Consider the following 24,232-nt stretch of genomic DNA (forward strand, 5'->3'; position numbering starts at 1 on the left):
CTTCTCCGAAAAATCGTCGGAGCAAACTTCTAACCCGCCGTCATTTGGATAAACTAACCGCACATTTGGGACCTAAATAGTTACTTTCTCGCAAGAAAAAATATTAAAACTTAATAAAGTGACGTAATAACCGCGCTACAGTGAGAAATAAAACAGCTTTTCGTTTTACAGCCACCGCTGCCGGCTGCCGCAAGATGCATTCTGGGAAATTTTCATACCCCTCCGTTTGGAGTGTGCCTCTGAAAAATCTCCGTTTGGAGGGCTATGTAGCCCTACCCCTTCCCCTACCCCTCTGTCCTAACGGGGATTGGGACACCCCTACCCCTACACGTGAACGCGCAAAACGGAGGGGTAGGGGTAAGTGGTAGGGCCAAGGGGTGAAATGGGATTGGGCCTAACCCTCTCTTTTTGATTCGAGTGGCAAGTACTTTGTATAGTGGGTGAATGGATAATGGTTGTTGTACCGGAGCACCATGCGCCTGTAAAGATGATCTAAGTTGCAGATAGAAGAAGAACGAGTTTGCAGGCAAATTGTGCCTGTCTCTAATATCTTGAAAGGTGCGCAGCCCAGTGTCACTATATACCTTGTCTAAAGTGCGAATATTACTGTTACACCAGGCAGCACAAGAGATCGGTCTCCCTCCGATTAATAGGCCATTGTTGTTAAAGATCGGTGTGAGTGTATGCCACTTACAGGAGATTTTACACTGAAGCTCAGCCGCACGCCATGTCTGAATGAGTTGTGAGACTATTGGACCAAAACTTAATTGGCATTGTTTACTGGATATGTTAGCAAAAAGAACCTCCTGCAAGTTCCAGGGTCTCACACAGTTTTCTTCTAGCCTGTGCCAGGAAACTGAGGCATCAGAGTCACGCCACACAAGTAATGGTCTAAGTACGAATGACCAGAAATAAAACTTAAAGTTTGGTACAGATAAGCCACCACTGGCCACTCCTCTTTGTGTGATGGACAGTTTAAGGCGCGGGCGCTTTCTGTTCCAAATAAATTGAGACACACAAGAATGTATTTTGTTCCAATAATTGACAGGAGGAGAGAGGGGAATCATTGAGCTGATAAAATTAATCCTGGGTAAAATGTTCATTTTGACTATAGAGACACGGGCTCTAAGAGAGTTAGGGAGACTCATCCACCTATCCAAGTCTGCTTTAACTTTATTAAATGTTTTTGAGTAGTTGTGCGTTACAATACGGTTCAAGGACGGAAAAATTTGTATTCCGAGGTATTTAAAATCCTGGACAACTGGGATGCCAACTGGAAATTGCAACCCTTTAGCCGAATCATTAAAGGGATAGTTCAACATTTTGGCAAATTGGCCCATTGCCATAATTGCTATAGTCATAGCAGTAGGTTCGTTACCTTTAATTGTAGGTGTAAGCTATTTTTAGTACAGCGGAGCGCAGCAGCAGGCTGCTCAGAGCTACACTATGGAGGCTAAGGGAATTTCTTGGTTTCCCTCATCAAACTCATCAAATACAAAATCCCAAAACTCCACAGCGCTTTTGTAGACAAGTTGTGAGCTGCACAACCACCACGCTATGAGATAATGACGGAACGATACGAAACGGAGCTGTTTTCGAGGTAAATTCATACAAAACCGCTGATGCGCGTTGCGTTCAGGGACAGTTTTTCAGCAAGCAGTCTCCGTATTTACCCTGTATTTACCTCGAAAACGGCTCCGTTTCGTATCGTTCCGTCATTATCTCATAGCGTGGTGGTTGTGCAGGTCACAACTTGTCTACAAAAGCGCTGTGGAGTTTTGGGATGTTGAATTTGATGAGTTTAATGAGGGAAACCAAGAAATTCCATTAGCCTCCATAGCGTAGCTCTGAGCAGCCAGCTGCTGCGCTCCGCCGTACTGAAAATAGCTTACACCTACAATTAAAGGTAATGAACCTACTGCTATGACTATAGCGATTATGGCAATGGGCCAATTTGCCAAAATGTTGAACTATCCCTTTAAGGGGGAGTAACGCAGATTTGGTCCAGTTTATCTTAAAACCTGAGAGACAGCTAAATTCTTCACAAATGGACAGTAAGTTCGGTATAGATTGTAGTGGCTTCTCCATAAAGACCAACACGTCATCAGCATACAATGATACGTGGTGATTTGAATCACGAACTGAAATAGGATGCACATTGGGGGACTGACGAATCATCTGAGCTAGTGGCTCGAGAGAAAGTGCAAAAAGTGCCGGTGACAGGGGACAGCCCTGTCGGGACGATCTGGTGACAGGGAACAGCGCAGAGGAGAGTTGCCCGGTGAGTACCAGAGCTGAGGGATTTGAATACAGTTATTTCCGAAACCCATTTTTCCTAAGACCGCCCACAAAGATTCAGATCAGATTCAGATTCAGCTTTATTTGTCCAAAAGGACCACTCCAGCCTATCAAAGGCTTTCATAGCGTCAAGGGATAGCACTGCAGATGGTGCTGTTTTGTCTACTGCTGCATCTACTATATGGAGAAGTCGTCTGACATTGTCTGCAGCTAGCCTAGACTTTATAAATCCAGTCTGATCACAACTGACTAATGTCGGCATGTGATTCTGAATGCGTCTGGCTAGCACCTTTGCATATATTTTAAGATCTGCGTTTAATAAACTGAGAGGTCTATAACTACTGCAGTCTACAGGGTCCTTATCTTTCTTTAAGAGTAAGGATATTAGAGCTATATTGACATCTCGTGAAAAACTTCCTTTGTCTATAGATGTCATTATCATGTCTAGAAGTAGCGGACTCAGCATGTCCCAGAATTCCACATATACCTCTGGAGGTATTCCATCAAACCCTGGAGATTTGTTTCTTTGCATGTCAAGAGCTGCTGCCTTAAGTTCTTCCAGTGATACGGGTGCGTCCAGATGCGTAGAGTCAGCCACTGCCAATTGTGGTAGATCTAGTTGGCCAAGGAAGTTCTGACACTTATCTCTATTCAACTGTATCTCTGATTGGTATAAATTAGAATAATATGTGCGAAAGGTCTCATTCACCTGCTTAGGATCAGTCAGAATTTGGCCTGTTGTTGACCTGAAGTCACAGTAGAGATTAAAGGGTAACACTTTACTTGAAGGTATCGTCATAAGACTGACATGACACAGTCATGAACGTGTCATAAACATTATGTCAATGTCATAACATTGTCATTAAGTGTCATTCGGTTAACCCTAAACCTAACCCTACAAAAACTGACAAAAAATGACAACGTTATGACATTGACATAATGTTTATGACACGTTCATGACTGTGTCATGTCAGTCTTATGACAGTGTCATGTCACTCTTATGACAGTGTCATGTCACTCTTATGACGATACCTTCAAGTAAAGTGTTACCGATTAAAGCAGCTGATACACACAGACTTTTATTTTGAAAAGTCAGGAACCAGACAGGAGTGATCAGTGTTTCCTGTTTCCTGTGTGTGACTGTCTGAGCTTCTCCACAACATGTAGTGAAGCTCAGGTGGAGCTGCTGAAGCTTCTGTTGTCAGCTTCAGTCTCCTCACACTGGATCAGAGCTCCAACACAGGTTGATTAGAGCCACACAGCAGCGTCTGGATGAGGAGCTCATTAGTTAAAGAGCTGATAGGACTCAGTCCAGAACCAACATCAAACACATGATCAGTGTCTGAAAGAGGAAAACACCACCAACAGCTTCTCAATCATTTCACACATTTGGAGTAAAAACCAGACGAGATGACGCAAAACTGAAGAGACTGAAACTAACAGAGTTTGTTTTAAAGTCCAGATTTAAAGAGATAGTTCATTGCCAATTGCCAATTCATGCAAAACAGCTGATGCACATTTCAGTCAGCAGCAGTCTCTGAATTTACCTCTAAAACAAATCTGTCTGGTAACGTTCCGTTATTATCTCATAGTGTGGTGAATGTGCAGGTCACAACTTGTCCACCAGAGCGTTGTGGAGTTGTTGGATTGTGTATTTGATGAGTTTGATGAGGGAAACCAAGAAATCCCATGAGCCTCCGTAGCGTAGCTCTGAGCAGCTCGCGGCTCTGCTCTGCCGGTCTAAAAATAGCTTGCACTGACAATTGTTTGTTTGTATATTTCACATATCAAAAAATGTGATAGTTAAAAATGTTTAACTATCCCTTTAAAGGTCAACAGATAAAGACAGAAACAGAAACCAGACCAGTTCAGGACCAGGTCTTTATTCAGCTCGTCTCTCGACACTCGTCTTCCTCTACTTTCTCTCTCTCTGCTCCTCTGGTTACTGAAGCCCCGCCCCCTTGAGGTGGTTAACCAATCAGAGCTCAGATGTGGAGCTGTGACATGTTGTTGATCCAGAAATGTCTTGACAGGAGGAAGAGGAGTGGTGTCTCTGTGGACCAGCAGCTGTCCTGCTGTGGTCTCTGTCAGGACGTCCTGAAGGATCCAGTCTCCACCAGCTGTGGACACTGGTTCTGCAGACAGTGCTTCACCTCAGACTGGGACCAGTCTGGTTCTTCAGGACCCCCCTCCTGTCCCCAGTGTGGACAAAGACCCAGAACCAGAGGTGAGCTGTAGACAGCCAATCAGAGCAGCTGTGGACAAAGTGAGACTGAACATCTGTCTGCTGATGTGGTCATTTGTGAAACCAGGACCTGTTGTTTTCTCCAGAGTCATTGTTCCATCACACAGCACTGACATTTAAGATGATGATTCAAACCTTCTCTTTGTTGTCTGTAGTTTTTCTGTAGCTGATGAAAATAATGTGATCAGATTGTCAGACTCTCTGTCTTCAGTCTGACTCTGTCTCTTCTCTCTCAGCAGATCGTGGTCTGCAGGAGGTTTTAGATCAACATAAGATCAGTCTGAGGAGCAGATGTGAACGAGTGACTGAAGGAACTGAGGGAACAGGAAGAGGAACAGGAAGTGTAACCCTCCTCAACAGGATTTACACTGAGCTCTACATCACAGAGGGACAGAGTGAAGAGGTTAATACCCAACATGAGGTGAGACAGCTGGAGACAATGTCCAAGAAGAAGACCCTCCAAGACACTCCAATCAAGTGCAACAAAATCTTTAAAGACTTACCTGTCCAACAGAGAGAGGACGTCTCTACAGTCTCACCTGTCCAACAGAGACCCATCAGAGTGGTTCTGACAAACGGCGTCGCTGGCATTGGAAAAACCTTCTCGGTGCAGAAGTTCACTCTGGACTGGGCCGAGGGCTTGGAGAACCAAGATGTCAGTCTGCTGGTTCTGCTTTCGTTCAGGGAGCTGAACCTGATCAGAGATCAGCGGTTGAGTCTTCTCAGGCTGCTCCATGTTTTCCATCCAACATTACAGAAGGTCACAGCAGAGCAGCTGGCTGTCTGTAAACTTCTCTTCATCTTTGACGGCCTGGATGAAAGCCGACTGTCACTGGACTTCAACAACAGGGAGGTTGTGTCTGATGTCACACAGACGTTATCAGTCAACGTGCTACTGACAAACCTCATCCAGGGGAATCTGCTTCCCTCGGCTCTGGTCTGGATCACCTCCAGACCTGCAGCAGCCAATCAGATCCCTCCTACATGTGTTGACAGGGTGACAGAGGTCCGAGGCTTCACTGACGCCCAGATGGAGGAGTACTTCAGGAGGAGGTCCAGTGATGAAGATCTGTCCAGAAGAATCATCTCACACATCAAGACGTCCAGGACCCTCCACATCATGTGTCAAGTCCCAGTCTTCTGCTGGATCAGTGCTACAGTTCTGGAGCACATGTTGACCACAGACCGGAGAGGAGAGCTGCCCAAGACCACGACTGACCTGTTCTCACACTTCCTGCTGGTCCAGACAAAGAGGAAGAAGAACAAGTACGGTGAAGGACATGAGATGATTCCACAGGAGCTGACGGAGGCCGACAGGGAAGTTCTTCTGAAGCTGGGGAGGCTGGCGTTTGAACAGCTCAAGAAAGGAAACATCATGTTCTACCAAAAAGACCTGGAGCAGTGTGGTCTGGATGTCACAGAGGCCTTGGTGAACTCAGGACTCTGTACTGAGATCTTCAAAAGAGAGAGTGTGATCTTCCAGAAAACAGTCTACTGCTTTGTTCATCTGAGTGTTCAGGAGTTTCTGGCTGCAGTCTACATGTTCCACTGTTTCACCAACAGCAACACACAGGTCCTGGAGAACTTCCTGGGAAACCAACAGGATGGTTTAACCCTGTTTAACTTCCTGAGGAGAGCCATGCATATATCCCTCCGCAATAGAAACGGTCACCTGGACCTGTTTGTTCGCTTCCTTCATGGCCTCTCTCTGGAGTCCAACCAGAGGCTGTTAGGAGGTCTGCTGGGTCAGACAGACAAGAGTCCAGAAACCATCCAGAGAACCATCAACAACCTGAAGTGGATGAAGACTGATGAAATCTCTCCTGACAGAAGCATCAACATCTTCCACTGTCTGACGGAGATGAAGGACCAGTCAGTTCATCAGCACATCCAACAGTTCCTCAAGTCAGAGAACAGATCAGAGGAGAAACTCTCTAAAATCCAGTGTTCAGCTCTGGCCTACATGCTGCAGATGTCAGAGCAGGTTCTGGACGAGTTGGACCTGGAGAAGTACAACACATCATTGGAGGGACGACAGAGACTGATCCCAGCTGTGAGGAACTGCAGGAAGGCTCGGTGAGTCCAGACATGATCAATATGATTATTGATCAGTAGTTTAGATCAGTAGTTCACATAAACACAGTTTCATTTATTCTCATTATTCTTAGTTTGACTCCATTACAGGTCAGTTGTGTTTTTTGGAGGTGTAGTAAAAGCTGTGAGCTCCAACATGTCGATCTCCAGCTCGTTGTGATCGTTGCTGTTTAATCATGAACAAGTTATTTTGTTCTTTTATGTTGACTTTTTGGTTTTATTCAAGTCTTACACCTCAGTTTATCCAGATGTTTCCAGGTGTTAGTACGACTGCTAGTGTTGTAGTCAAGACCACCTAACCCGAGACAAAGTCAAGACCAAAACCAAGTCACGACTAAGACTTTGAGGGTGTCCAGACCAAGTCCAAGTCCGAAAGTTAACCAATGTGAGACCATTTCCAAGACCATTACTGTATTCCCATACACCAGTCCTCATAATAATCATGTGTCTTGATATTTACATTATTCCTCCTCAGCTACAAAGAAAGGATGATTTGATCTAAAATCTAAACCATATTTAATGTAAACAATGTTTGGATTGAACAGAAGAACACAGCACAGAACCTGCTGAAGTCTCCTCCCACTGTTCACACTGGTGACACCAAGTTGTTACCATGGTTACACAAATAGATGCTTTTGTAGAACAATTTTCATTAAGTTGTTAAATTACATCACATAAACCAAAGTGAGTCTCCTCTCCTCTCCTCTCTTCTGCCTTCACCCCGTCTTTGATCCCTCAGAGCGTTTGGATTCCAGTTTGGCCTGAGTATCCTGCCTGAGTACTCTATTACAGTTTTTCTCAGTTTCTCAGTTTAGCACTTCTAGTAAAAAATTAAAATATAAACAAGAATCAGATTACAACTACAAGTGCATACAGTATCTACTGTACAATTATTCATCTACAGCAGCATGTCGATGTGCTGGGTCAGGACATCTCTTAGTTCGTAGCTCCGCCTCCACCTGACACATTTGATATTTTCTCTCTTCACAGACTTGTTGGTTGTGAACTCTCAGAGAGTCACTGTGAAGTCGTGGCCTCAGCTCTGAAGTCCAACCCCTCCCACCTGACAGAACTGGACCTGAGTGAAAACAACCTGAGTGATTCATCAGTGAAGGTTGTGTGTGCTGGACTGGAGAGTCCAAACTGTAGACTGGAGACTCTGAGGTGAGTTCACTGACTGGACCTGTTGGACTTTTGTCTGTGTTCAGTTCAAATGTGTGAAGTTCAGTTTGAAGCAGCGACTGATTGTGACTCCATGTTACTGCAGCTGGTAGAAGGTGAAGGGTCAGAGGTCACTCAGAGGTCAGTGTGGTGATGATGATGATGATGATGATTGATGATGATGATGATGATGATGATGATGATGATGATGATGATGATGATGATGAGCTGCTCTCAGATGAAGCTGCTAACAGAACAGCTGGATCAGCCACTGTAGCTGAAGCTGAGCAGATGTGATGTAGATCTGAGGCCGGAGAAGCTGCTGTGTGTGTGTGTGTGTGTGTGTGTGTGTGTGTGTGTGTGTGTGTGTGTGTGTGTGTGTGTGTGTGTGTGTGTGTGTGTGTGTGTGTGTGTGTGTGTGTGTGTGTGTGTGTGTGTGTGTGTGTGTGTGTGAATTTTCATTTCATTTCATTTATTTATTTTAAAAGGACAGTGGGCAGTGACATTAGTTAATTAGTTATTGAAACAATAAAAGGATGGCTGCACCAGATTTAGCGGAGCCGCTAATTTCCATCTGTAGTCCTGAAGTGCGCTAAAAGGTGGTTAAAGGAATAAAGTATTAGAGTGCAATAAAAATTAATCAAATACATAAGTTTTACATAAAGTGCGGAGTGTTCAAGTGCATAGGATATCAACAAGGTGCTTATGATCAGTGCAATGAAGTTGCGGAGGAGAAGAGAGGACCAAAGTCGATCCCTGGAGGTACCCACCAAGGTAACCTAATGCAGTTCCAGTCTTGATGCTGGTACTGCATTGTGTGTGTGTGTGTGTGTGTGTGTGTGTGTGTGTGTGTGTGTGTGTGTGTGTGTGTGTGTGTGTGTGTGTTGCACAGACTCAACTTTACTGATCCACAATGATGTTTTGAGCATGATGTCGACTCGTCGCTGATCAGGTGATTTTGGCAGCACAAGTGGAGAGCTGCTTGAAACAACAGCTGAGTGGCTGAATGAAACTAATCCGTCACCCTAATTGATTTAAATTGTCTTCTGTTGCTGATGCACGGCCTTGATAAACTTGGTAATTTATTTTATTCTAGTTGAGGATGTGGATGATCATGAGGGAGGGAGTAGTGGAGCAACAGATCAGTGTTTTTTTTATTGTTTTTTTGATCAATTTTTAATTTTGTTTTATTTCATTTCAATTCCATTTATCCATTCCCCTTGACCCCACCCTTTTCCTGGGGGTAACATTAGATTAATAATTATTATCATTATTATCAACAGTACATAGCAGACATATTCAGAAGACAGAGAAAAAACAAAACAAAACAAAAAGACAACAAAAACAACACACAAGCCCATCAAAACAACACTTTGACTTTCTAGGTTGTGTATAGCTTCTACTCTTCGCTCTCCACGGATCGGCACGCAAGTGTTCCACAGGTCGTTGATGAAAAGAAAGTTGTGAAGGTAGTGCAAAAAAAAAAACTCTGCTCGTATAGGCAGCTCTATGTCGCGCACAACAACAAACAATAACAACCAATCAACCAGAATCGAAAAACAGAAACTGTGACTGAGCAGGACTGTGATGGTGATTGGCTTACAGACCTTTGCTTGTGTCGTTTTCCTCCCTAACACACAGTAGCAACAGTATTTTCTTTTCACTTCTATAGGAGTGTATGTTACAAAAAAAACTGATTTACAACTGGTTGTTTATTTACCTGCTGTTCTGTACTGATTTCTATCAACCAGTCAGTGGATACAGATTGTTGCAAAGCGTTTCCCTCCTCCTGTGATTTTAGTAATGACAGGAAAAATATGAACGACGTCATCAGCGGCTAGTCGACGTTGACTCGACTTTCATAACATTAGAGTCGACTTTAAAAAATCTGAAGTCATGCAACCGCTAACCACACACACAGTTTATCATCCTCTGTGTGTGTGTGTGTGTGTGTGTGTGTGTGTGTGTGTGTGTGTGTGTGTGTGTGTGTGTGTGTGTGTGTGTGTGTGTGTGTGTGTGTGTGTGTGTGTGTGTGTGTGTGTGTGTGTGTGTGTCTTTGATCCAGTTCAGTCCTGAATCAGAGAGTTGTAGTCAGTGTTTAGTCCAACAGGTATTGATCAGATATTGATTGTATATTGACAGACTGATCTGAGGTCAGCAGCAGCTGGTGAATCTGTGCTGACATGTGGATGATGTGTGTAGAAGGCCACATGATGATGATCCACAACAACACAAGGACAAAGTCCCTCTACTCATTTACACACTGATCATTGATCAGGACACATCTGATCAATCATCAATCATTTCATCTTCTTCTTTTATTCTTTATTCAGATTGAAGGACTGCAGTTTGTCAGAGATCAGCTGTTCTTCTCTGGTCTCAGCTCTTAAGTCCAACCCCTCCCACCTGAGAGAACTGGACCTGAGCAGAAACAACGACCTGCAGGATTCAGGAGTGAAGCATCTGAGTGGTTTTCTGGAGAGTCCAGACTGTAGACTGGAGACTCTGAGGTCAGACTCTGTTTTATTTCTGTGCTCAGATGAATGTGATGTGAAAGTTGTGTTGATACTGAGCTGCAGACATGAGGCTGATATTCTACTGATCCACACTGTTGTGAGATAACTTTGGTCATACTAGGCTACCGTAGCCAGTAGGTACGGGACGTAATAACGTTACGTGATGACGTGTGAACGTGACTGATAGCCGTGAGTTAAGCTGGAGCTACGGGTTAGCCAAGGGTTGTTATGCTCGTGTTGTGCTCGTGAATAAACCGAGTTACAAGGAACTCGTCGTGTCTGCTTCATTCCGTGACATGGTGTCAGAAGTCTGGACTGCACGTCGCTAACACCGGAGACGACATGGCTAAGTTTGGTCCCCCGGAGCCGTTCGACTTCACCCGCCCGGCGGAGTGGCCGGTGTGGAGGCAGAGGTTTTCCCGCTTTCGCGTGGCATCCAAGCTGGATAAAGAGACTGGTGAGGTTCAAGTGAATTCGCTCCTCTATGCTATGGGGAGGGATGCGGAGCCTATCTACAGTTCGTTTGTGTTTCCTGCTGCCACGGAGGCGATTCCACACCCCGAGTTTGACTATGTCGGTGTGGTGGATAAGTTTAATGAACACTTTGTACCCAAACGGAACGTCATCCATGACCGCGCCTGCTTTCACAAGCGGATCCAGCGGGCTGGTGAGACCGTGGAGGCGTTCGTCCGGAGCCTGTACGAGCTCGCGCAGCACTGCGAGTTCGGCAACGGTAAAGACGAACAGATTCGGGACCGCATTGTGATAGGAATATCGGACAAAGAGGTTTCACAGAGGCTGCAGCTCGAGGCGGATCTAACGCTGGAGAGGGCGATTCAGCTCGCGCGCCAGAGTGAGCAGGTCAAACAACAGAGCGCGGAGCGCGTGGAAACAGGAGTGAACGAGGTGAGACACAAACAATACGGCAACACGAGACGGAGCTACGATAAATCACGACAGCCACATGGACAAAAACACAGTGACGCTAAACAGAACTGCCAAAGATGCAATAGAACACATGATAAAATGGAGAGCTGTCCTGCCCACAATAAAAGATGCAGGAAGTGCAACAAGATGGGCCATTTTGAAGTTGTATGCAAAACCAGAATGCTAAAAGAAGTCAGGACAGAGGCTGTGGTGGATTCGGAGGATGATTCATTTTTCATTGGAGGACTTTTCCTGGGAACTGTAACCGAGTCAATGCCAACTGTCATAGAGGAACCGGACTCAGACACAGATTGGGATGTCGAGCTGATGGTGAATGGCAATCCAGTTGATTTTAAAATTGATACTGGTGCTGACACAACTGTTATGACAGAAGAGACATTCAGTGGGTTACGACCGAGGCCCAGACTGATCACCTCCAGGCCGACAGTCTACAGCCCGGGAGGGAAAGTTGTGTGTGTGGGGAAATTCCTCGCCACTACCCTGTACAAGGAAAAAAAATATCAGCACTGGATCACAGTCATTAAAGGACAATATACAAGTAACTTACTGGGCAAGTCTGTGGCAAAGCAAATGGGACTGGTTACAAGAGTCAACGAAATCAACAGCAGCCTACTAGGAGATGTGTTTGGAGAAATAGGATTACTGAACTGTGAGCCTGTTAAAATAGAACTGACAAATGATGCAGAGCCATACAGTGTAAACACTCCACGCAGAGTCCCCTTTCCACTTCTCCCAAGAGTCGAAAAAGAGTTAAAGCGCATGCTCAACCTGGGGATCATAGAGGAGGTCACCGAACCCACAGATTGGTGTGCACCGATGGTGCCTGCTCCAAAGCGCAACAAGGACGAGGTCAGAGTGTGCGTGGATTTAAAGAGGCTGAACAAGGGAGTAAAGCGGGAGCGTTACATTCTGCCCACACTGGATGATATAACGCCCAAGCTAGCCGGAGCCAAGGTTTTCTCCACCCTAGATGCCTCGAGTGGGTTCTGGCAGATCCCATTGGACCCCAGCTGCCAGAAATTAACCACCTTCATAACTCCCATGGGCAGGTTTTGCTTCAAACGCTTGCCGTTCGGGATTACATCAGCGCCCGAGATTTTCCAGCGGCTGATGAGCACGCTGCTCAAGGGCCTGGAGGGGACTGTCGTCGTGATGGACGACATCCTTGTCTACGGGTCTAATAAGGATGAACACGACCACCGCCTGGATGCGGTGCTACGCACAATCAAAGCTTCAGGCCTCAAGCTAAACAGGGCAAAGTGCCATTTCAGACAGACTGAAATACAGTTCTTTGGGCACATAATCAGCGCTGACGGGGTGAAGCCGGATAACAGCAAAGTGGAGGCCATCACCAAACTGCCCAGCCCTACAAATGTGGAGCAACTTCGTCAGGTGCTAGGACTGATAAACTATGTGGGCAAATTCCTTCCTGGCCTGTCCACCATGCTGCACCCGCTCACGAGTCTACTCAGAAAAGAGACTGCATGGGTCTGGGGTGAGCCTCAAGAGCAAGCATTCAACAAAGCGAAAGCTACGCTAGTAGCAGCACCAGCATTATGCTACTACGACGCAGGCCGGCCAACAGTGGTCAGCGCAGACGCCAGCAGCTACGGCCTGGGCGCTGCCCTGTTGCAGGACCACGAGGGAGAGCTGCGCGCCGTCGCCTTCTGTTCTCGCACTCTCTCAGATGCGGAAAGAAGATATTCCCAGATCGAGAAAGAGTGCTTGGCGTCTGTGTGGGCCTGTGAGCGCTTCGCCCGTTACATCCAGGGAATGGGCAGAGTCCGTCTTCAAACAGACCATAAGCCTCTGGTGCCATTAATTAACACATACGACCTGGACAAGACCCCACTGAGGTGTCAGAGACTGCTCATGCGCCTAATGCGGTTCGATGTCATTGCGGAGCACGTCCCAGGTAAACAGCTGGCAGTGGCTGACGCACTCTCGAGGCAACCCCTGGATGGAGATCACAAGTCAGACACTGACAGTCAGGTCAGAGCATATGTGAACACTATGGTGGCTAGCAAGCCAATCAAGTCACCTAAGCTGGAGGAAATCCGCAGAGCCACACAGAGTGATGCTGAGCTTCAAAAAGTGATCACCTTCATCAGAAAAGCGTGGCCACAGAGAATGACAGAGTTCTCACCCCTGCGAGGATTTCACACAGCCAGAGCTCACCTTTCGGAATCAGATGGTCTAGTACTGTATCATGATCGCATTGTAATCCCCACAGCACTCAGATCCGATGTTCTAAACCAGCTGCACGAAGGACACCAGGGACTAACCAAGTGTCGCGAGCGAGCCAGGTTAACAGTCTGGTGGCCCAGCATTGGGGCCCAGATCACCAAGAAAGTAAGATCATGTGACTTCTGTGCAGAGCAAAAACCCACACAGAGACGTGAACCACTGGTAGTGACTCCCCTACCCAGTGGCCCCTGGCAAAGGATCGCAGCTGATCTGTGTGAGCTGGGGGGTAAGAGTTACCTCATCGTAGTGGACTATTTTTCAAGAGACATTGAAATCGCTCCTCTCACTACTACTACAAGCAGACAGGTCATTGGCAAGCTCAAGCACATGTTTGTGAGATGGGGAATTCCATTAGAACTAGTCAGTGATAACGCCACCCAGTTCACATCGACTGAGTTCCAGGACTTCAAACAGAAGTACGGTTTCACCCACATAACATCCAGTCCCCATTACCCACAAGGTAACGGGGCCGCTGAGAGAGCTGTTCAAACAGCTAAACACATCCTCAAACAGCCTGACCCCTGTCTAGCTTTAATGTGTTATCGCTCCACACCGATCGCCGCGACTGGAGCAAGCCCCGCTCAGCTGATGACAGGTCGACAAATCCGCACCACTGTCCCAGCACTGGAGAAGTCGTTGCTGCCACAGCCAGCCAACTGGGATCTCGTCTACCAGAAAGACGCCGCAGCTAAGGACGCTTACAGGTTCTTCTACAACCGCAGATATTCAGCTCGTCCTCTCCCTGAGCTGCGCCCAGGTCAAAATGTCAGGGTGAAGCTTGACGGGGACAAAGGTTGGAAGACACCTGCCAAAGTCATCAGCAAGTCTAAGGAGCCAAGATCCTATGTGGTGGAAATGGACAACGGCACGGTGACTCGTCGCAACAGGCGACATCTTCAGGCTGTCCCTGAGACGGCCAATCCAGCAGAGCAACAGCACTGTGCTGCTCCTGTCCCACCACAGCAGGACAGCAGTTCCCCAGATACATCGGTGGCGACTCCACAGGAGCCATCACAGGGCCAGCCATCGTCAGGCCCCGCCCCGCGGTCTCCTCTCCAGTCCACCACTCCCCAGAGACTGACCTCTAGAGGCCGTGAGGTTAAACTGCCTCTCAGATTTAGAGACTGATAGAGACATTGATTTTGAAGTTCTCTTTATTAGACCTGTGTTAGTGTTTGTTCTTACAGGAATCACAGACGAGAAGAGGACTAAATTGAGGGGGGTTCATCTCTCTCATAAGGGCAGAATAATCCCTTCCCAGGACTGAGGGTAGTCTACCCCGATGATGTCCAGTGTTCAGTTGTGGGGAGGTAATGGGAGAGTATCGTTATGAAAAAAAAAAAAGTTGTTTTATGCTGTCAAACTGAAACTGATACTAGTTATGTATGTTACTGTTTATTTACAATCCAGGGGCAAGAAGTAATTTTCATTTGTTCCTTATAAAGGGGAGATGTTGTGAGATAACTTTGGTCATACTAGGCTACCGTAGCCAGTAGGTACGGGACGTAATAACGTTACGTGATGACGTGTGAACGTGACTGATAGCCGTGAGTTAAGCTGGAGCTACGGGTTAGCCAAGGGTTGTTATGCTCGTGTTGTGCTCGTGAATAAACCGAGTTACAAGGAACTCGTCGTGTCTGCTTCATTCCGTGACACACACTGAGGCTGTAGGACAGGGTAGGCAGGCGCTCACAGACCAAGACCAGGGCTGTGGGGGGTCGGCACCTCAGACAGCTCATCACACAACAACCTCACAACAAACACATTCATGCACAATGGTTCACACAGATCCAAGTCTTAAACATGTGCAACACCTTTTCCCCACAATCCATGCCGTCCTGACATCAGCTGTTATTAACACACAACTCAGATCAATAACAGGATCACATGTTGGAGCACCGCTCACATCACACAACAAACCTTTAACACAATCCACACTCAGACCTGAGCAACAAGGATGTTAACTGTACACAACAAGCTGTTATTACAAGGTTTACAACAGAGAAGACACACAACCTGGGCTGTGTGTGTGTGTGTGTATCTAAGAGAGTCAGAGAGAGAGTAGGTTAAAACTTGCTAACTGTTAGCCACCGTAGCTCAGGCGTTGGTCTCCGTCAGATAAAAGCTGCTGTTGTTCTTCAGATGAAAGCTCATTAAGGTGTTCACCTCTCCAGTGGAGCATCACTGCAGTTGAATTAGCTGCTAAACTGCTGGAGGCTAAAAAGCCAGGGGACACGTCTGTGTGTTGACCATTCACCAAGGCAACGTGAACAGAAGTGCAGCTCAGACATGGTGCAGTTAAGTTAAGAGGCAGCGTAGCGTTGTGCCTTTTCACCTCCATGTGAACTCTCTGTGGGAACTTACTGCACATGTGCAAACAGCCACATACACACCGTACTGACAGAAGAGGCAGAGCAGCTCTGGGCCTTTGCTCTGTAATACTACACATGGCTGAGTGGTTTGTGCAGCTGCTGCCTGGACAGAAGCTAGCTCTGTTTACTGGCTTTTATTTATGGAGCTAGAACGGTCTCATAATGAATAAATGCACACAGAAATTCATAAATGCACACAGAAATTCATAAATGCACACAGAAATTCATAAATGCACAACAAAGTTTCACAAATGTATTTGGGGATTTGTATATACATGTGACTCAAAACACAAATACATTTTCAATGCACACACAAATATGTTTCATTTCATATGTAAGTAAAAAATATCCACATATAAAAAGTAAGATTCATAAACATATTTCCAATGCACACACAAATCTAAAAAATAATCACAAATACATGAATGTTAAAGTATTTGCAATCTTCATCAAATACGCATTTGGGGCTTGTTACATTCATATATGAACTGTTGGACCTGTATTTACAAAGTGCTTTTAATTTGTAAACCTCCCTGCATTTGTGTGTGAAACTTTTGAGACTCCCCTGACGTGACTCTGATCCACAAATGCGTTTTTTCTAAGAGGAGGTTGTCTGTAGCCAATCAGATGTCTCCCTCCTTTACAGCCAATCACGTGAGTGTCTCCCCCCACGAGGGGTGTTTATGTCATTAAAACGCGCACAGCACTGCAGGCAGGCAGCCCGGCAGGCAGGCAATGGATGTATTATATCAGAGCCAGTCTATTGACGAGCCTTGCCACTCTCCATAAGCCCCATTGTATCGAACTTGGTTGCAGTTCCGCCAGAATTCCACTAGGAGTGCTCGCGGGCGAGTGCAGAATGAATGGGGCCCTATGGAGCTAGAAGGCTAAATTTGTCCCTTTCACCTGGTAATAGTCAAAAAATCGCAAATATTGTTGTAGTTTCTGCAAGATCAATATGGATTATAGGTTAGAAGTGAAATTGTTGAGAAGTTTTGTCCTTTCGATTTCCTACAGGTTGGGCTGTTGTTGCCCATAAAACGCTAGCATTCTGCTAATGCATGCTGATTGGTCAGTGACGGACTTGCGACTATTTACGACCAGAGATCCCACCTGATGACACAGTAGCTGTAAAACGGGCGAAAAGCTGTTTTATTTCTTTCTGTACCGCTGTTATTATGCACTTTTATTAACTTTTAATATTTTTTCAAGCGAGAAAGTAACTGTTTAGTCTCCCAATATGCGGTCAATTTATCCAAATGACGGCTGTTTAGAAGTCTGCTCCGATGTTTTCGGAGAAGTGAAGCTGCACCTGTGGAGCAATGACCGGGACATCACAGCGGCAGCAGCCGGTCTGCTGACGTGCTCGGTCGGCGTACCTCTGTCGTCGATCCTGGCGGAGAAAACGGTCGTTAATTAACTTACCCGTAGGTTTTTAGAGGTTTACCACCGGCTGGTTGATGAAATCTAACAATTGTAGCAGTAGCATTTGTTTATTGTTTGTGTATTGGACAGAGAGCAGTGCTGCCTGGGGGCTCTGTAGCCTCCTACGTTCACCACATTTACATAAATAAATAAATGTTTTACAATGAACCGATCGCCTGCATTAAATGTTTAAAAAAATATATATATTATTATGTTATGTTATAGGTTATAACAGCCTTTCTCAGACACTGGGTTATAACATGGTTACGGTCCGCGGTTCTGTAGACGGGCTGGGCGGGCTGTCATCGTGCTCTGAGGTGACTCAGAAATTACCGTAAAGCAGCACCTCTTGTCTGTGACGTCATCTTGTTTTTTTGAACAGCTTTTTAGAACAGAAAAGTGAATTTAAAAAATCCAATATTCAGCCAAGTGCATTTTATTGCTTCCCCCTTTTGATAATAATATTCAAATTACTTGACAAAAAATTATTTCCAGAGAAAAGTGGATTTTTAGGGGTGTATCCCCATTGACTCCCATTCATTCTGCACTCGCCTGCGAGCGCCCCCACATGGACAGAGACGTGTACCGAAAACCCGGAAGTAGGACGAGAGTGGCAATTCTCCTCAATATTAGAAATTCTCTGATTATATTAACGAGGCAGGCCCGTGTTGTTTGGACGAGAGGCTGGAAGCTAGCCGCCGGACGGCGCCGCTTGGAGACGAAAGATGGCCTCTGGCAGTTCAAGTGTAAGTAAAAAGTACTAATTTCTTGTGAATCTTTTACATAAGTCATATTCCAGAATTATGAATGACTGTTTAGCATGAATCGTGACGTTAAATCAGGTCTGAAACATGTTTTCAGTGACAGAAAGTAAAATAAAATTACTTTCCCGTGTGTTCTCCTGTGTGTTTTGACTGGAGAACATGAGACTGTCACCGTCCCAGACAAGTTAATTTTAGAGTTAATGTGAATAACCGATTCACTTTGCTACACACGGCTAACGTTAGCTGGCCGTTAGCTCCGTGTTAGCCATGCTAACCGTAGCTCGTCTCCGACTTTTACCGACCGAGATAAATACAGTTTAACATTTAACAACCACGGCGTCATGTTGGCAGTGATCGGTAGGATCGGTCTCAAGCCCCCAGGTTTATCCATCAACTTGCTATCTTGCTGGTGTCATACTGTACTGATAAATACCAATTATGGGGTGTCAACATCTACACGTGTAAACGGATACACGGATAACAAATCATAACCGTTTAGAAAAATCAATAATCGATTACACGCTTTTTTTCCCTCCTCCTCCTCCTCCTCCTCCTTCATTTCTCACCAATATAGTATTTTTAGGGGTGATAACGTTGCCTGAAAGCTTCAGATAATAATGGACTGCGTGTCAATCCCCCCTCACTTTATCTCTGCGTAGCCTACCCGTCTTTCTCCAGCTGACCTTTCTTTTCTAGCCGGGTTAAAAGAGAGACACCTTTGTAGAGCCTGGCTTTAGACTCAACCTCGCTAACCCACTAAACTGGCTTCACCCCTCCGTCTCCTCTCTATCTCCGGTTACACGTGTAGAAAAAATTGTAAATGTTGACACCCCTGAGGGTTTGTCATTTACTGCTGTGAATTCACACACAAATGGCTTAAACTGAAGCAGACAGTCCTGCACCTCTCAACAATGTTTTAATTTAAGTTCTTGTGTTTTTCTGTGATTCTAAGGAGCCACTGTGAGAACTGAGTGACCGGTGCCAACAGAAGGAGGACATCATGTGTGGAGCTGTGATGATGATGAAACCAGAAAACCGATTATGAGAGAACAGACCAACTGTTTATTATTCTATGTCCACATTTGACCTCACACTTTTTAGGGTGAACTTAAAATTGACAGTGAAGATTTGGAAGCAGCTATTTTCATAGTCCAGTTAATACAAATGCGTTATCAGTCTATGATTGTTATCATTGAACATGTAATAATAAAGAAAGTTACTGTGATTAAACTGTAGTATTTCTTTTACATACTTACCATAACCTCATGGTCAATGTAATGTGACACTTAGGTGAATTATTGTTTTCAGTATCATAGATTAGTTGACAAGAAACATCAGGAAAGCACAAGCTCTGATATTCATCTCTGGATGCTTTATTATTTCAAGGAGGGTAACAAGATTAAACATTTGTATTTTTCTTGTGTGTAGAGAAAGCATTCATAGAAATAGTCCTGGAATTTATTATTGATTACAGCAGTGTGTCGTGGTGTTCATGTTACTGTACAGATCTGGCCCATTAAAAATCAGTGAAGCAAATCTTAGTAAATTAATTTCATGTTTAAACTGCACTAGTAATTTTAGCATTTCACAGCATTGAAAACGTTTTATAAGCTTTGGATGATGTAAAGGTGAGCCATACTGTCAACAGACAAGCTTGTATTGTATTAGCTGAATTTCCAGTGCAACATTATTTTGGTAACCTGCAAAAGATATGTGCATATAAAAAAATATATATAATAGGAATGTAAAATAATAGCTAATAGCTGGGTGAATGCAGTGTAACGTGGAGCTCCAGTAGCCGATCATCGGTGATTCAGGCAGCAGGTGAGGTAACATCGAGTCCAGGAGCTCAGCTGTCACCCACCAGTCTCAGTCCATGACAGTTTATGTGTTGCAGCTTTACAGTTTGAGACAAGACAGAAACTGAAGTCTCCGGGTTCTGTAAAACAATTTAAAACACTATCAAAATATGTTTCACAGCTTCACATTAGCTTATTAGCCTAATGCTAACATCGGCTACAATAATATGACATTACTCCTTATGGGATACTCGTGTAGTTCAAACATGGACATTATTCTGCCCTCCCTGGACGTGGTCTAGTTTGGCAGATAGCTAACAGATAGTCTTCAATAAGAAGCAATGTTTTCCTTTTCTTCAAGGGTTTATTGACACTTTTGAAGAGCACTGTAAACTGACACATACAGAAAGAAGATACGCATTAGACTATGTAGCTTTGAGTACATAATGTGTTCAATTAACACAGCTTGAATCAAGTTAACTCTATACAGTAAAGTCAGTATAATAATGTAAACAAACAAGAAAATAGACCGTTAGCTTGATGCTAATTTACAATGGAAAACGCCATAGACGGGCTAACGTGTTAGCATCGTAATATCGGTAAAAACGTAAAATAACTGTCGTTTTATATCTATTACAGAAACAGCAATATATCAAGCTATATGTGGATTGTGTTGACAATAATACTCACAGGCATATGATCTCTTAAACTCAAAACAACTGGAACTGCCGAAGTTTGGCTGCAGACAAGGGGGCAGTTGTGGGTCTGAGAAGTGAAGCTCACTTCCGCGTTCAAAAAACTGCAATCCCCTCTTCTTCCTCTGGGGGCTGGTGTCAGAAGGGAGCATTCCCCATAGACCCCCATGTTAAAATCGCCGATTTTACATCCTCAGTAAACATGTTAAAAGCCTGGTGTCAGAACGTTTTTTTTTCTCAATCGATAGTTTCTACCCCCGCACACACTCTGAGGGGGGTGAATTTTTTTTTAACTCTACCGTTTTACTGTTATTAGGTTAAAACCCTGGCCAATTAGGGCGCGGAAACGTTGAGTGACAGGTCCGAGCAGCTCCGTGGACAGCTGCTTCGAGGCCAGTGGGCGGGTTCTCGGCGGTTCTCGGCCGGCCAATCCAACATGGCGCTGTCCAACGCCGCCATATTTGAGTCACAAAAACGACTCCCCAAAACCAATGGGTGACGTCACGGACGCTACGTCCATTCTTTTTACAGTCTATGGCTGCAGACCAGGTGGCAACCCTCCGTGACGTCACCCATTGGTTTGTGAAGGGCCGTTTGTGAAGCCCGGAGATTGGCTTTCAGGGCGCCGCCATATTTGATTTTTGGAGCCAGAAGAAACCATATTTGGACGAGGGGGCGGGGCTAAGGAGGTCGAGGGGCGGGTCGGACCCGTGTCTCCGAGGCTGCTGATTTACCCAGCAACACCGGCTAACTGCCGAGCGGCTACGCTGCTAACACCGTTAGCATCTACAACTCGAGGTAAACTTTATATTTAACGGTGAAAGTAATCTCAGAAGCTTATTAAATACATGTCCATGTTTGAACTAGCCTACATAGATCCCATGAGGAGTAATGTGTCACGTTATTGTAGCCGATGTTAGCATTAATAAGCTAATGTAAAGCTGTGAAACGTATTTTGATATTGTTTTAAATTGTTTTACAGAACCCGGAGACTAGTTTCTGTCTCAAACTGTGAAGCTGCAACATAAACTGTCATGGACTGAGACTGGTGGGTGACGGCTCCTGGACTTCATGTACCTCACCTGCATCACCGATGATCGGCTGCTGGAGCTCCGACCTGTCGACCACGTTACAGCATTCACCCAGCTATTAGCTATTATTTTACATTCCTATTATATATATATGCACATATTTCTTGCAGGTTACCAACATGATGATGTACTGGAAATTCAGCTAATATAATACAAGCTTGTCTTTTGACAGTATGGCTCACCTTTACATCATCCACAGCTTATAAAACGTTTTCAATGCTGTGAAATGCTAAGATTAGTGCAGTTTAAACCTGAAATTAATTTATTTACTAAGATTTGCTTTACTGATTTTTAATGGGCCAGATCTGTACAGTAACATTAACACCACGACACACTGCTGTAATTAATAAGAAATTCAGGAAAATCTTCCAGGACTATTTCTATGTATGCTTTCATTACACACAAGAAAAATACAAATGTTTAATGTTACACTCCTTGAAATGATAATAAAGCATCCAGAGATGAATATCAGAGTTTGTGCTTTCCTGATGTTTCTTGTCAACTAATCTATGATACTGAAAACAATAATTCACCAAAGTGTCACATTACATTGACCATGAGGTTATGATTATTATGTAAAAGAAATACTACAGTTTAATCACAGTAACTTTCTTTATTATTACATTTTCAATGATAACAATCATCGACTGAATAAAACATTTGTATTAACTGGGCTATGAAAATAGCTGCCTCAAATTCTTCACTGTCAATTTTAAGTTCACCCTAAAAAGTGTGAGGTCAAATGTGGACATAGAATAATAAACGAACAGTTGGTCTGTTCTCTCATCAGAGGTATTCTGGTTTCATCATCATCACAGCTCCATAACTTCACATGATGTCCTCCTTCTGTTGGCACCAGTCACTCAGCTCTCACATTGGCTCCTTTACAATCACAGTAAAACACAATAACTTAAATTAAAACATTGTTGAGAGTTGCAGGACTGTCTGCTTCAGTTTTTTGTGTGTGATTTTACAGCAGTAGCTAAATGACAAATCCCCACCTGTGTTGATCAGTACAGTATTAACGTTACGAGCAAGATAGCAAGTTGATGAATAAACCTGGGGGCTTTGCAGCTTGTAGACCGATTCCTACCGATCACTGTTCTGCCAACATGACGCCGTGGTCGTTAAATATTAAACCGGATTTATCCCGGTCCGGTAAAAGTCGGGAGACGAGCTACGGTTAGCATGGCTAACACGGGAGCTAACGCGGAGCTAACACGGAGCTAACGTTAGCCGTGTAGCAAAGTTACTCGATTATTCACATTAACTCTAAATTAACTTGTCTTGGGCGGTGACAGTCTCATGTTCTCCGGTCAAAACACAAAGGAAAACACACAGGGAAGTAATCAGTGGTCTTCTGGAATATACAACAAAATAAATATAATTTTTACACATTTAAAAAAAGAAAAAAATACTCACAGAACCGTGATATCAGCTCCCTCCAGGTCTGTTAGCACCGTCAGACGAGTCATAAACGCGGCGAAATTAAAACTGGCTGAAATTAATTAACTGCCAGCACTGCACCTGTGCTGTCTATCATCCACACATATCGACAAAATATCAGAAATTAAATAAAACTGACTGAACACAATACGCAAACGACGGGAGGTCCCCTCCGGTGTTAATCCTCGGTGTCTGATCCACTGTGTCTGACCTGTGACGTCTCAGTCATCAGGCTGTCAATCATATTCCGTGCTGGAAGGTGATTGGTCCGTTATACCAACCTTTAAGGACTAATATCTAAATAATTATAGATTTTTTTTCAGATGGACCACCAGGTCATATTTAAGGATGAGGAACTTTAGCTGTTTAGACCGTTATCAGTTGTGAAAAAAAATTATTGATCGAGTATTTCATGATTGAAAATGAATGGGAGTGGATTGGAACCAGGGCTTCTTGGAAACACCCCTAGCGGATCTCGGGGGGATTACAAGTAAAGTTACTTCCGCATTGGCTTCACTTTTCAGACCGGAAGTCTACGTCCATTTTTTTTTACAGTCTATGCTGCAGACTAGCTGCTTCTGCTGATGTTATTGTCATTCACTCCACCTCTATTGTCATACTGCCACCCTCTGGCGAAGACGTGTAACTACATGCCACAAAGGGCAGAACAGACATAATAAGATTCTGAGATTACTGTAACATATTTATAAAGTTTACCTCGAGTTGTAGATGCTAACGGTGTAAGCAGCAGCGTGGCCGCTCTGCACATCGTTGAGCCTGAAGCTAGGGTTAGCCTCTCGTCCAAACAACACGGGCTGCCTGCCTGCAGTGCTGTGCGCGTTTTAATGACATAAACACCCCTCGTGGGGGGAGACACTCACGTGATTGGCTGTAAAGGAGGGAGACATCTGATTGGCTACAGACAACCTCCTCTTAGAAAAAACGCATTTGTGGATCAGAGTCACGTCAGGGGAGTCTCAAAAGTTTCACACACAAATGCAGGGAGGTTTACAAATTAAAAGCACTTTGTAAATACAGGTCCAACAGTTCATATATGAATGTAACAAGCCCCAAATGCGTATTTGATGAAGATTGCAAATACTTTAACATTCATGTATTTGTGATTATTTT

The 24,232-nt window shown here is 44.6% G+C and overlaps 1 protein-coding gene across 1 annotated transcript in view; it reads left to right on the forward strand.

Annotated features, from left to right (window-relative positions):
- LOC310987556 (NACHT, LRR and PYD domains-containing protein 3-like) overlaps nt 1-24,232 on the forward strand; it is a 111,935-nt gene that overhangs the window by 84,046 nt on the left and 3,657 nt on the right. Inside the window, exons 6-9 of the mRNA XM_083973872.1 lie at nt 4,332-4,525; nt 4,783-6,619; nt 7,628-7,801; nt 10,132-10,308. Of these exons, the coding sequence (XP_083829998.1) occupies nt 4,332-4,525; nt 4,783-6,619; nt 7,628-7,801; nt 10,132-10,308 (2,382 nt within the window). The remainder of the gene's footprint in view (nt 1-4,331; nt 4,526-4,782; nt 6,620-7,627; nt 7,802-10,131; nt 10,309-24,232) is intronic.

Source organism: Trachurus trachurus (genome assembly GCF_905171665.1).
Source record: "Trachurus trachurus genome assembly, chromosome: 6".
NCBI classification, from domain to species: domain Eukaryota; kingdom Metazoa; phylum Chordata; class Actinopteri; order Carangiformes; family Carangidae; genus Trachurus; species Trachurus trachurus.